The 13,181-nt window shown below is 35.9% G+C and overlaps 2 protein-coding genes across 2 annotated transcripts; both read right to left on the bottom strand.

Moving 5' to 3' along the window:
* Nucleotides 1-2,212: 2,212 nt before the first annotated feature.
* On the bottom strand, nt 2,213-2,692 carry LOC114735439 (uncharacterized). The gene has a single exon (XM_028923136.1). It carries the CDS (start codon nt 2,690-2,692, stop codon nt 2,213-2,215), a length of 480 nt encoding a protein of 159 aa, XP_028778969.1.
* A 6,796-nt stretch (nt 2,693-9,488) lies between these two features.
* LOC114735438 (uncharacterized) lies at nt 9,489-10,058 on the bottom strand. The gene has a single exon (XM_028923135.1). It carries the CDS (start codon nt 9,987-9,989, stop codon nt 9,489-9,491), a length of 501 nt encoding a protein of 166 aa, XP_028778968.1. The 5' UTR covers nt 9,990-10,058.
* Between the last annotated feature and the right edge of the window lie 3,123 nt (nt 10,059-13,181).

The raw sequence follows: 13,181 nt of genomic DNA, 5'->3' as shown, positions 1-13,181 counted from the left end.
TTGGTGTATATTTAGAATCAAAATAAAAGTCAAATGAGTTCGAGAGGTAGTATTATTTATTACACCCAAAAAGTTATATTATTTATAAATTAGGAACAATAAATGACTTTACATAATTATTTGGTCCATAAGTGCTGTTCTAGCCTCTAATCACAATTCTCACCTGACCTTGGCAGTGGCCTTAGCATTAGCCAATATATAAGTTGAGTTCTTGTTTGTCTTTTCAGTTTTTGCCAATAAAATAACGGTAAGAGCTTGCATGATAATCAATGTTAATATTTTTAATTATAAAGATGCAAACCCCACCATCCTTTTTTTCCTTTAACCAACGTACTTTAACTCACATCAGGTCAATATATTTAGTAAAAATATTTTCCACTATTAATATCACGACATCAATAAATTCCACGTGTTAATCGTTAACAATAAGTGACTTTATAAACTTACTTATAAATTGATATATGATTTAATATTACATATGAATATTTTAGGAAGATCATATTATATTTGTTATAATTAAATAATTTATTTAGTTTCTTAATATATTCAAATTAGTAGCTAAGTAATTAGGAACCTGAGGAGTATTTTTATGATCATATGTACGATCGTGTCTTTTTGTTGTTGTTGTTGTTGTGTGTGTGTGTGTAATATAGAGGTTTTCTTACCATCGATGGTACGTAGGGTCAAAATAAAGTCATTGTTTCTGCAAATGATTGTCTTCCTGTAGAGTAAGATTTCGTGACAAAACTAAAGAAGTTGATTTTACAACGAAGCATTGACCCAACCAGTCAATCTGGGTAATTGTAAGTTGGTAAAATATATTTATTGAAAATGTTTTCAAACTTGAAGAGTTTAATTATGACAAATTAAAAATAAATTCGTTTTGACCCTTCCCACTTCGTCTACTAATTTGGTACATCATCCCAAGCACGTATTATGCTACTAGTACTTGTAAGTGGATCTTCATATATGGAGAGACTTTTGTCTGATAGCTAGCTAATTGCAAGGAGAAAGTGGTGCTTGAAAAAAGTCATAAAATTAAAATGAAGAAAGAAGAGTAATAAAAGCAAAAACAGAGTAAAGCAGAGGCAAATGCAGAAAGCAAATGACGGGGCAACAATAATTTTGAAGAGAGAGCAGCCAATGGTTTCTCTTTGAGATGTTAGTGCCCAAGTTAGTGCAAATAGTGGTCCTCTTGCCTGTCAAATTACCAAAATACTATTTCAAGAAATTCTTTTTGGTTTTTGCACATTCATAAAATGGAATTAATATATATAATTAGTCTTATTATCACTCAAATTAACCTCAGATGACTTGCTGGGTTAATTCTATTTAAACTTATTACATGAGGGCAATATAGTTTCGTAAATCCTTAGAGCCTTTTGTTATAAGACTTCTGTAACGTTAGAAGAATGGAAAATATAATAACCAAAGAACTAAAAGCTCGTGTGTGTGTGTGTATCCTTTCCACTTATTAAGGCTCTATTATTCATGCAGTGTGACATAAGAATTAAAAAGAGTTGAATATTGAGTTCATATATTCGAAAAAGTGAGAAAAAGAATTGTGGCATTAACAACGAGAATGATTTTTTTCCCAAAAAAAGATTATAGCCCATTATTATGTAATTACTACCTTCGATTCTTAATATAAAATCTTGTTTGATTTTTATTTTGGTTCTAAATATTAAACTCTAATCCATTTTCTCTCTTATATTTATCTATTTTTTCCAAGATAGTTCTTCTAATAATGATAGGTATAGAAATAAACTTGATTAGTAAAGATATTTTAGAAAAATAAAGTTTATTTACTACAAATAACTAACTTAAGTTATTTTTTACTCTACTTAAATTATTAATTAGGTTTTATATTTAGAGGTGGAGGTAGTATTAATTTATTATCGTAAACCATAACAATTGAAAGTACAAATGATATATGTCTGAAATAACAAGTTCGAAACCAAAATCCCCAACCCACAAAAGCTGAAAACTGAGGTTGGGATGATTATCAGAAACATATACCCAAATTGGCTTTGATGTTATAATCTTACGGTTAATTAATCATAATTAACGTTTAACACATCCAAAATTGCTCAGCCCCGCTGCTTCCTTAACTCCCCGAGGAACCTCTCTATGAACTCATCCGCCGCCTTGTCAACCTGGTGGTCCCCGATGTCGTTGCCGTCTTGCAGCGGAAATGGAGAGTCTGTCACCCTCAGCTGTCTCGCTGCCGGGGTGCAGCCAAACCCAGGAAGTGCCAGCGCGCCTCCACCCCATCCATACGTTTTTTGTCACTGACCATCTCCAGCGCCACCTTAAGCGCATTATTAACAGCCGCCGCATCATCGTCGTCTAGTGTGAGTGGCACGTGAGCACAGGCGAAGAAGCGACGGAGATGATGTTTGGAGAAGAAGCCGTAGTTGGGAGTCTTGCGGCAGCTGAACTCGTACTCGAGTGCCGTGGAGAATCTCAAATGGGCGTCGTGGGAGGCGGCGGAGGTGCCATGGTGGCAGTGACGATGGTGGTGGGAGATGAAGTTGGCGATGGCTTTTCCGGCCAGCTTGCCGGGGCGTTTGAGCATGAGGTTGAGTTCCATCAGGAGTTTTCCTTTGGCGAAGCATTTTGGGAGCATGAAGAAAAGGATGCGCACTGTGCTCCACACTCTCTTTGATATTGCAGGAAAATTGCTTTCCATTTCTCTGTGTACAGGTCTAGAGAGAGAGAGAGGAAGAGATGAATTGAAGAGGATAGCGGAAGGGCGCATATGTATTTGTAATGCAGAAAAGGAGGCTTATTAGAAGGTGGGTGAAGAAAGAAAGCTTAGTGGTATAGGTTTTGTTGCATCCTTCTTTTGGAAATTGTGCCCTAGGGACCAATCATTGTGTTATGAACATTGTTGATCTATGAATTTCTTAATTATGTTATCATATTATTTGCATGTTTATTGTGATGACTATCCTTGGATAACTCATGATTTTATCCTAAATGTCCCTGGTCGGTCATCTATGTGGGAGCAGAGATGAAATAAGACCAGTATGACTTTGAAGATGTATGAGATATAAATCAAAGTCATAGGCACATGTAAGAGTACAACGTGTTGGACCGACCCGCTATGAGAGAGCTGTATGGGTTAAGTCATAAGCTTATCTCATATACAAACCATGTCACTATGCCCTTTGACCTGAGATCATCATAGATTCCTACATGAGAAACGCTCAGCTTTGACCTAGTTAAAAGTCACTTTTGACCGAGTGATCATAAAGACTATGTTCAGGCTTAGTGGTTTTTCATATGGAGGAATGTGAATGGTCAAGATGGAATTTGTCCCTCACATTCATAGAGAGATATTACTGGGCCCCTCGATAAGTGAGTTTGAGAAATGTATGGCCATACTATAATGGAAAGGTAGTTCCATTTCTATACTCAGACTACTCAGGGATCGAGAAAGTAACGGTCAAGAATAGGAGGATGATGTTCTCCATGCCTCATCCATGACCAAAATGTCGTGTGACAAAAGGACGTGATATGGTTGTATGAAAGGTTACATCATTTATCGATCCTCATATGATTTGGGTAGTCGTGATGTCTTGCTAGAGACCGCTTACGACTTGTGAGTCATTATAGTAAATGGCCCATTGCCAACTTCATATGGGCCTACAGGGTCGCACACAAAATAGCCCAACACGAGCTATGATATCCAGATTCATTGAATCTAAGATATGTCCAGATTCAATGAATAATCTAGGGTGGACGTGTATATATATATAAATCCGTGTATATATATTATATGATATAAGAGATATTTATAAGATTTGATTTATAAGGATAAATTAAATCTATATCATTTTTTTAAAATTGATAAGGTATAATATCTCAAATTTGATTTATTAGAATAAATCAAATATAATTCCATCATATCTTTATTTTGAATTAAATGAATAGGTGAATTAAATCTGTAGGACGGATTTAATATACAAACCGTATTTATTTAATTGATTTCTTATCAAATTACGCAATATATGATATTGTATTAATTTTGGAATTAATTTAGGATTAATTCCAAAATCCAATGTCCTTCATAATACAGATGACATCCTATATATTTGATATTAGGAGCTAGGGTTTTGTGCGGATGAGAGTGCAAAAGGTTTGTAGATAAGAAACGGCCAAAAGAGAGGCGATGAGGACGGATTCTAAAAAAAAAAACCCTAGAAGGACAAGAGGCGCTAGCACGTCGTTCGTGATTGAAAGTTGTTCGTGTGGATACCGGTAGAGGAAGCCGATCTGAGTTGTCGACTTCTCACAAACAAAAGGAGAGCATAGGCATCCCGAACGTCGGAATCCTCGAGCCACCAACGATTCGAATACCGCAGGTAACACCTCTTACCACTTGACTTAAACACAATCAGTAAATCCAGGCAAGGAATTGGAAAATTTTAAATTTATTTTCCGCTACGTGTCTTTCAATTCCTTACACCTTCAACCTACCCTTCCCTACAGTACAATAACCTGCGGGTCCATAACCTCCGGTTAGTACCTTCTTTTAATTTTTTAAACCCTTTAGTGCCATTATAAATTTAAAATTTTGTAATTTTTTTAAAAATTATTCATATTGATAGTAAAAATTTTCTATTAAGAGATAATTTCAATACATATAATTAAAAAAATCAACTCATATTTATTATTATAAATAACTAACTTAACTAAATTAGGCTTATAACCCTGTATTTTTTTTAAAAAAAAAAACTAACTTAACTATTTTTTAAATATATCCAAATTAGTTACACCTTCTTTGTTTTTTTTTTTTGAGCCGAATAGTTATACCTTCTTTCAATTAAAAAAATTTATATTATTTATTTACACCGAAAAAGTTATAGTAGTATTAGTTATAAATTAGGAGCAATAAATGACTTTATATAATTATTTGTGTCCCATAACTCTCACATGGCTGGGTGTTGTTCTTTTTTATATCAAAGGAAGCCTCAATTAAACATCATCCTGCCCATAAATAGCGGTATTAACGCATTAGAGTCTCAGGAGGTTGAGAAATAGCATGGAAGCCATGCAAAGAGTCCAGACCACTCCAAGCAAGGAAGTCGGCAGGGGAATTGTTGCTACACTGCACGTAGCAAATGGTAGTCTCCCAATTTCTGCTTAGCACCGATCTAATCTCACACAGCAGATCATAATCGGCATGGCTTTCCCCCTCCATATCCACAATCAATTCAATGGCCTTGGTCGAGTCCGTCTCTAGAGTCACTCTTCTGTACGTTACGTATCCTGCATCCCAGGCCATCCTAAGCCCATGTAGGCACCCCCAAAGCTCCGCCGTTAGCGCATCACCATCTGCTAGTCAGTAGATCAATACCTGTGAGAACTGCCCATCCTTGTCTTGGAGGAGGCCACCACAAGCGCTCGAGCTGCTCGTATAAGAGAAGGCCCCATCCGTATTTATCTTGATCCATCCATCTGGCGGCGATCTCCAGGTAGCCGAGGTACATGCAGGGGTGGCTCCTTATAAGGTAGTGCCAGCTATGTCCCTCCGAGTCTGCTGCATAATATCTGTCAAAGCCTTGGCACTAGAAATCACCGCTCCGTTTGCGATATGTTTGTCTTCAAAAGTATAAAGGTTCCTCCTCCGCCGCAACCAATAACAGATGATGTTTAAGAAACTAGTCCAATTATCTGGAAAGTTGCCACTAAGTTCCACCATAGCCACTCCTGGAGGTTCATAGTTGCAAAGCGTCTCCACTATGCTGGATGAACCAGCTTACGCCACAAGGCTTTTGTATAACTGCAGTCACGTAACACATAGGACAGCTCTTCCTGTCCTCGGCCACATATGTGACATAGCACGGATTCACTAAGTCCTAGTTTGTGAGGTGCGAAGTTAGTGAGTAAGCTTTGGCGTGCAACTAGCCAAATGAAAGTCCGGCACCGTTACGGAACACAGATTCTCCAAAGCTTTTCCTAGTCAGCATTATACTCTGTGTCCCTGCTGGACAGCATCGTGTAGGCCGATTTGACTGAGAAGTTTCCATGTCATTCCTGTATCCAATGCAGTCTACTACCATCTGTGCTGCATTCTATCCTGGAGCTCACCTTTGCCCAAGTCTCTCTCTGATACCTTTCCATACGTTTGACCCTTGTCTTGCCGTATCTATTCTTGGCAAAAGTTCATCACCACATTTGTACTTATCCCCCATTACTTTAGCCCAGAAATCGTCTCGGTTTTTCACCAATTTCTATCCCAACTTCATAAGCAGCAATTGGTTTTGTAGCCGTGCATGCCGCATGCCAAGTCCCCCTCTATTCTTGTCTTTACAAACCACCTCCCAAGCAGCTAGAGGAATCTTTCTTTGGTTATATAGAAACCCCCCCCAAAAAAAAAAAAAGAAGGTCCGATTACATTTATCCAATACCTCACAAGAATGAACAGGAAGGGAAGAAGTTTGCATCACATAACAGGTAACCGAGGCAATAAGTGTAGCTCTCCCAGCCAGTGACATCGAGGTAGTCTTCCATCGTGTGAGGCGACTCTTGATATTAGCAGTGCTATCATTGAAACTTTCTTGTTAATATGCTAGTTATGTAGAGGGACCCCAAGATACTTTTCCAAATCAGCAGTAGTCGTGAAACCCAAGATAGAGCTCAGCTCTTCACGTCGTGTATGATTGACATTGGTGGGGAATAGAACTATTGTCTGTGTCACTAACTTTGAGACCATAACTGTGGCAAAATGTGTCTAAACAGTCTTTCATGAGTGCAGCCTGCCTTATTGAAGCCTTTGCAAAAAGCAAAATGTCATCTGCGAAGAATAAGTGAGAAATAGGCGCTCCTGTTCAGGTGAGACGGATCGGGTGCCATTCACTAGTAGCCATTTTCTCTTGAATGAGGCGAGCTAGTTTTTTTATACAAATAACAAAGGTCCTGTTTGTTAAGAAGTATTGAAAATTAGGGATAGAAATTGAGATTAAAATTGAAAATAATTTATTTAAAGAGTTTTTAGTATAAGAGATTACTTGATATATAGGATTAACCAAATCTGTGTGTGTGGCATTGGGGAACACCATGGAGGAAATGATATTTCCCAAGCCCACCTCTAAGAGTTTATCTAATCCCATATAATAAGAAATTACTCATATGAAAAATTATTATAATGATTTTTTTCAATTACTCCTCCGGTCCTTAATATAAGACCCATTTAACAATTTGATTAGATTAAGGAAGTTAGGTAAGTTAGTTAATTACAAGAAAAGTGACACATTTTTCCTAAAACACCATAATCATCTTTTTTAATACCCCTCTCCCTCTTCTACTTGATTATGATTGAGGGAGTATCCATAGGGGTAATTTAGAGAAAATTGATAAATATGAGAAATGGGTCTTACATTTAAGACCAAAACCAACTTAAAAATTGGGTCCTATATTAAGGACCGGAGGAGTACAATCTTAATTCCTATCTCTTATTTTTAATGCTTCATACCGGACGGAACCAAAGAGATAAGGCCACATGGGATCACTTTGCTGCACCCCTCGCGAAGATGAAAGATGTCCGCTTTGCATCAGTTCCAAAGTAATTGCAAGTGCCGTTCTGATGCAATTGTCAACAACTTTAATAAGAGTGTCAGGGATGTTAAGTTCTGCCGAGCAGCTTCTCGCAAAGTTCCAATTTACTCTATCACACGCCTTCTCTATATCTGTCTTTATTACTATATACCCCTTTTTCCCTCCATTGTGCACATGAAGTGCATCACTTCGTGTGCCACAACTATATCATCAGAGCTGTGTCTTCCTGAAACGAAACCACACTGATTAGGAGACTGGGTGCTTTTCTAACCTCTAATCACAACTCTCATGTGATCTTGGTATTGGCCTTGGCATTCCATTAGCCAATAAGTGGAGTTTTTGTTTTTGTTTTTAGTTTTTACGGATAAAATAATGTTTATATTTTTAATTATAAAGTACTTTAACTCACATCAGCTCAATATATTTAGTAAAAATATTTTTCACTGTTAATCACATGATATCAATAAAATTCACGTGTTAATCGTGTCCATAGATCTGCTAGGATTCACACGGTTGGGTAATTAATTGCACAGCGACGTGTGGAAAAAGCTACTCCTCCGGTCCTAAATATAAGACCCTTATAGTAGACCGGAGGAGTAATTAAAAAGAACTTCTTTTTTTTTTTTTTACAGCTATCTAATCAAAATCGCTGAAGTGAGATAAACTTTCCCTTCATTTTCAGTTGTACAATTCCTCACTTTTAGGCCATATTCATTTCCTTGTTTTAGAACAATTTTTTTGTTTTTAAAAATAAAAAATACTTGTTTGATTATTAATTTTTAATTAAGTATTTAAAAAAAAATATAAATATGCTTTTAAAAATAAAAAAATCAAAACAGTTTTTACATGTTTTTCTTTTTACTTTTTTTTTTGGTGTTGTTATCTTTTCTAATCCCCTACTCGCTCGCGGTTGCCTCTTTACTTTGGCTCTTGTGCCCACTTTATTCCTCTTATTCCCTCCGCTCCTCATCGTCGCCCTCTACACTCTGTCTTTCACCTTCTCTTAATTCTTCAATTGTAGGTTTTAGAACCATTATCCAAACAGAAATTTTTTTTAAATTTTTTTTCTTTTCAAAGCTTATTTTAGAAAACAATTTGATAAAGGTATTCTAAGGATATAAAAAACAGAAAATAGAATCAAACGACGCCTTAATTACGGACTTGCACTCATTTCTTATGAATTTTTTTAACTTTAACTTCTACTACTTGTATTGCCAATCGATAAGCAACACAGATATATATTACAACATGCAAATATCAAAAACCAACCTTATTTTATTCAGCAAAAGACAAAGCTACTAAATAAAGCCATATATATCTGACCAAAAACATCAGAAGAGAGATAAATAAGAACGAGAAAAAGAATTTCTTCTTCTCCAAAGGGGAAAAAAAAACTCCAAGATGATTATGTAATAGGTTATAATACTCAGGAGAAACCTATATATGAGAAAAAAAACCTCACAAAGGTACAACTCATCAGGCCTCTCCCGTGACAAATACAAGCTGCTTCTCCGAAAAAAATAGAGGTCATAAGCAGCAGTTCAAGACACAAATAACGAGATTATATATACATACAATTGTGTCTGTATGTATATATTTCAACGAAAAACTGCCATGTCACCTTTGGGCAGTTCCAGTGATAATACGAGAATTTTTTCATCTAACACAGAGTCAGAGAGATGAAGTTCATTGCCCTAGTTCTCAAATACCATATATAATACAAGTCCATGCAATAATCAGAACTTAGTTTTGATTGTATCTGACATGTGAGTTTCAGATGCGGATCAAAAATTCTGATTGTACACGCACACATATATATAGCATGTAAGAATTTGAGCAGAATAATTAGCGCCAGAAGAAGATATAAATATATATATATATATATATATATATCAGCAGCAGAAGAAGAGAATCATTATCCCTCAAGAGAAATTAAGCTGAGGGATGCAACTTGAACTCCTTGCAAGGCTTCCTTTCTTGTTATCATTATTGCTGTCTCTGGGGTTAAAGGACCTGACTCTTCTTCCATCAAGCTTATTGCTCTTCTTCAGCATCTCCTTCATGGCTTGAGCTTGAACCAGAACAGGAAAAGCCCGTCCATACTTGTTGAACTTAACACACGCGCTTATGTGTGCGTTTAGGGCTTCCTCTTTCCTCCCTCCATTCTTCTCCAGCTCTTCCTTCACTGCCTCAGCACACAGCCCACACACCCACTTCCCCAAGTACTTGTCCCTCACGCGCTCTATGTACTCCGTCGTGAACTCCTCGCTCATCCCACAGCACTCACACTTGGCGTCTTCAACCTCTGATATTGGTGGCAGTGCCTTCTGATCTTGGATTTCTTCCTTGCAGATCTCGTAGGATATGTCCGACACCGTTCTTTGAAGGTTGTTGCTGGACTTGGACATGTTGCAGGGTGCCATATAGTAGTTCTGCAGACAAACGAAGTACGAGGTAATAAAGACTAAATTTTTTGATGATCTGCTGAACGGGTTTTCGAGGATAATGTAGATGACAAGTTACAGTCTGAATCGTACAATATTTATAGGAGATTGTATGGATGATGGGAGCTGAGATGTCAGTTTTCTCAAGTCGTGAACTTGATAGAACTTTTGAGAAGCCATTTATGAAGAAGCAGCAACATGGGGTTCAGCTTTTTAACTTTATATTTGTGGCTGATGAACATTAAATAAGTAAGTTGCATTATTTGTGTTTAACGTGCAAGTTTTGGAGCCGTTACTAAGAAAAGGCAGTGTCATCACTTTACCACCTTAGCAGTAATACAAGTTGATAAGGGTATTCACATGCTGGAAGGCCTGGTGGGTTGGTGGTAAAGGTAATTAATTATTAGAAGATAAGGGCTTAAATATAATGAGGGTCCGGGGTTTCGTCCACAAACGAAAAGTTGAAGATCACGAGCAAGTGAACGAGCAACAGTGAATGAATGAAAAAGCGGATGGAGTTAGTTGGAATGAGGAAAAGATATTAGGAGGAAGACGAAGGAGTAGTCTCAATCTGATATAGCTGGGTTCATCATGTAGTAGTTGTGGATATGGATGATTGATCGTGTAAGCAATACATAAGCAATGAAATATAATAACCAATCTACGTATTCTGAGGAATATTCTAGAATTTGTAGAGTTTTTTGTTTGGTAAGCACCAGTATCCATCTATTGGAGGCATTCCCGTCTGAGAAATTATTGGGCACGAAATGTGAACGCTTCTTCTAATAGAAATTCAAACCTGAGTTTGTTATGTTGTGAGGAACTAGCCATGATATTTGTGAGCTCTCTGTCTTAAAAAAAATAAAAGGTTTCATTTGTTTTGAGAGCTGACTAATACTCCTCTAATCGTTAATATAAAACCTAATTGTTAAGTTAATTTTTGGTCTTAAATATAAGACTTATTTATCATATTTATCAGTTTTTCTTAATTTATCCCTATGGATATTCTTTCAACTATAATCAAGTAAGTGAGGGAGGAAGGATATTAAGAAAGATGATTATGGTGTTTTAAAAAAACATGTCATATTTCTTATAATTAACTAACTTACCTAACTTTCTTAATTTAATCAAATTAGTTAAATATGTCTTATATTAAGGACTAGAGGAGTATTATATTAAAGGAGATTGCCAGGTAATAAGATCCTTTTTTTTTTTTTTAGTTTAAGGCAATAAGATCCTTATGTTAATATTTGGAGAAGAAGGGTGTCCTAATAATAATGCGTCCTTATCATAAGAAAAATGCATAGTCCACTGATAAGTTATCAAAATACACGAGAACCGAGAGGATAGAGGAAACAAGCAAATATAGCATAGCAGTCTTCTGTTTGCAATCCAAGTGTTGATATAAATTCCAGTGGATACGGAGCAAATCAAACGACCAAACAAGATTCAAGTCTTAATGCACACTACTTCAACTCTAACATTTTTAATTTACTGCCATCAAACAAAAGATCAGTTCATGAACATAAAGCAGATGCAATGAGCATTCTGCTCTTCATTCAGCTCTTTTCGGCAGCCCCATGCTTTGAGAGACAGATTCCACCTTGAAGGCAAGCAAAGCCCTAAAATGAAAGAATGAGGAGAAATCAATGGAAAAACTTGGAAACATTGAATTCGAACCACCAGTTCAGCCAGTCCAGTAGAGGCAAAACCAAAATAATGATTATTATCTTAAAAACATACAAGCAGACCTGTCCTCCATGATCTCATTTAATATGAGTAAAGTTATATAGAATTAACAATTTAAGACAAACTTAATGAGTTAGCTACCATGTCTTAGTTCTTATGAATTTGTTAAAATGACTTATACTAATCTGGTTGTTAATACAAATCACTTATAACATATTTTCGCATGCCAATGAATGCATTAAATGGACAAAATTTTTCAATTTTACCCTTATTCTCTCTCTACAATTACAAATCATGCTCATATTTCTCTGTTTGTTTTTGTCTTTCCAATGAGAATTGAGTAAGGGTAAAATTGGAAAATAAATATTAAATATACTATAATTATGAGTGACTTATATTTAGGACTAAAAATTTTCCCTACAAATGACTTGCATTTACGATTGTGGTGGTACTGTGGACAAAAAGGGAGTAAATGTAACTTTCATTTAGGATCAAAACTGATCTCTTGAGGAGTTAGGTAAATGTGACCTTCATTCAACTGTATCTAACACATTTTTAGTTATACATAAATGTCTTTTATTTTATCAATGGGAGTTGTGAGAGTTAATGAATATAGGTTATGGTTTAGGTTGAAAACATAAGAACAAGGGCTACGGTTCAAGACTTGGGGGTGTTTGGATGAAACCAAACCATGGTTTGAACAATAGCTTCTGGAGAATAGATTTTAGAGAGAATAGGTTCTGTGAAAAAGTGATTCTAAGAAGTGAGAGTGTTTGGATAATTGTTACCAGAAGCACTTTTTACATGTGCAAATTATTAAAAAGGGCATAAGTTAATATGATAATTATATAAGGGATAGATTTTATAATATATTTTGATTTGAAAAAATAAAATTGTTAATGAAATAATTTTTACTAACATAATTAATAATATATAAGATAATATAATTAATGTGTATATATATATATTTATAAAACATAATATTAAATATATTTATAGAAAAATGATTTTTTTTGCTAACAAAAAAATATTAAGAGGCGAGCTTATGAATAATATATAAGAGGTGAGCTGACAAAGAAAGGGCGAAGAGGCGAGCTGAATATTGGTCAGATTCGAGCTGGGTGAGATAGAAAATAATCACTCCAAAGTGTCAGCTAGTGAAGCAAAGGAAGAAGGGTATTTTCGGTCAATGACTATTGCCTCCAATTATTACTCCGCTTCACTCAAATTTTTTTGCCTAGAAGCGACAAATTTCTGCTTCTAATAAAACCATGGTTTCACCAATGGAAACCATGGTTTTACCTGGAACCACGGTTTGAGAATTTTTAAACCTGTTTGGATGACATTTTGTGCAAACCATAGCTTTGCCTTCCAAACCATGGTTTGCTTTGTCATCCAAACAGGTCCTTGAAGAAGTGGAAAGGCTTGCTATTGACTTGTGTTTGGTGACAAGTTTGTTTAACCTTCTGCATCGTACTGGGG

The sequence above is a fragment of the Neltuma alba genome, unplaced genomic scaffold, assembly GCF_004799145.2.
Source record: "Neltuma alba isolate B1F8T4 unplaced genomic scaffold, ASM479914v2 tig00013207_pilon, whole genome shotgun sequence".
In the NCBI taxonomy this organism is placed as follows: Eukaryota; Viridiplantae; Streptophyta; class Magnoliopsida; order Fabales; family Fabaceae; genus Neltuma; species Neltuma alba.
The sequence above is the reverse complement of the archived record's forward strand: the minus strand, read 5'-3'. Positions and strand labels throughout refer to the sequence as shown.

What these genes read in the sequence shown, in the direction of transcription:
- LOC114735439 (XM_028923136.1), bottom strand. Translation starts at nt 2,692, where the DNA reads ATGGAAAGCAATTTTCCTGCAATATCAAAGAGAGTGTGGAGCACAGTG.
- LOC114735438 (XM_028923135.1), bottom strand. Translation starts at nt 9,989, where the DNA reads ATGGCACCCTGCAACATGTCCAAGTCCAGCAACAACCTTCAAAGAACG.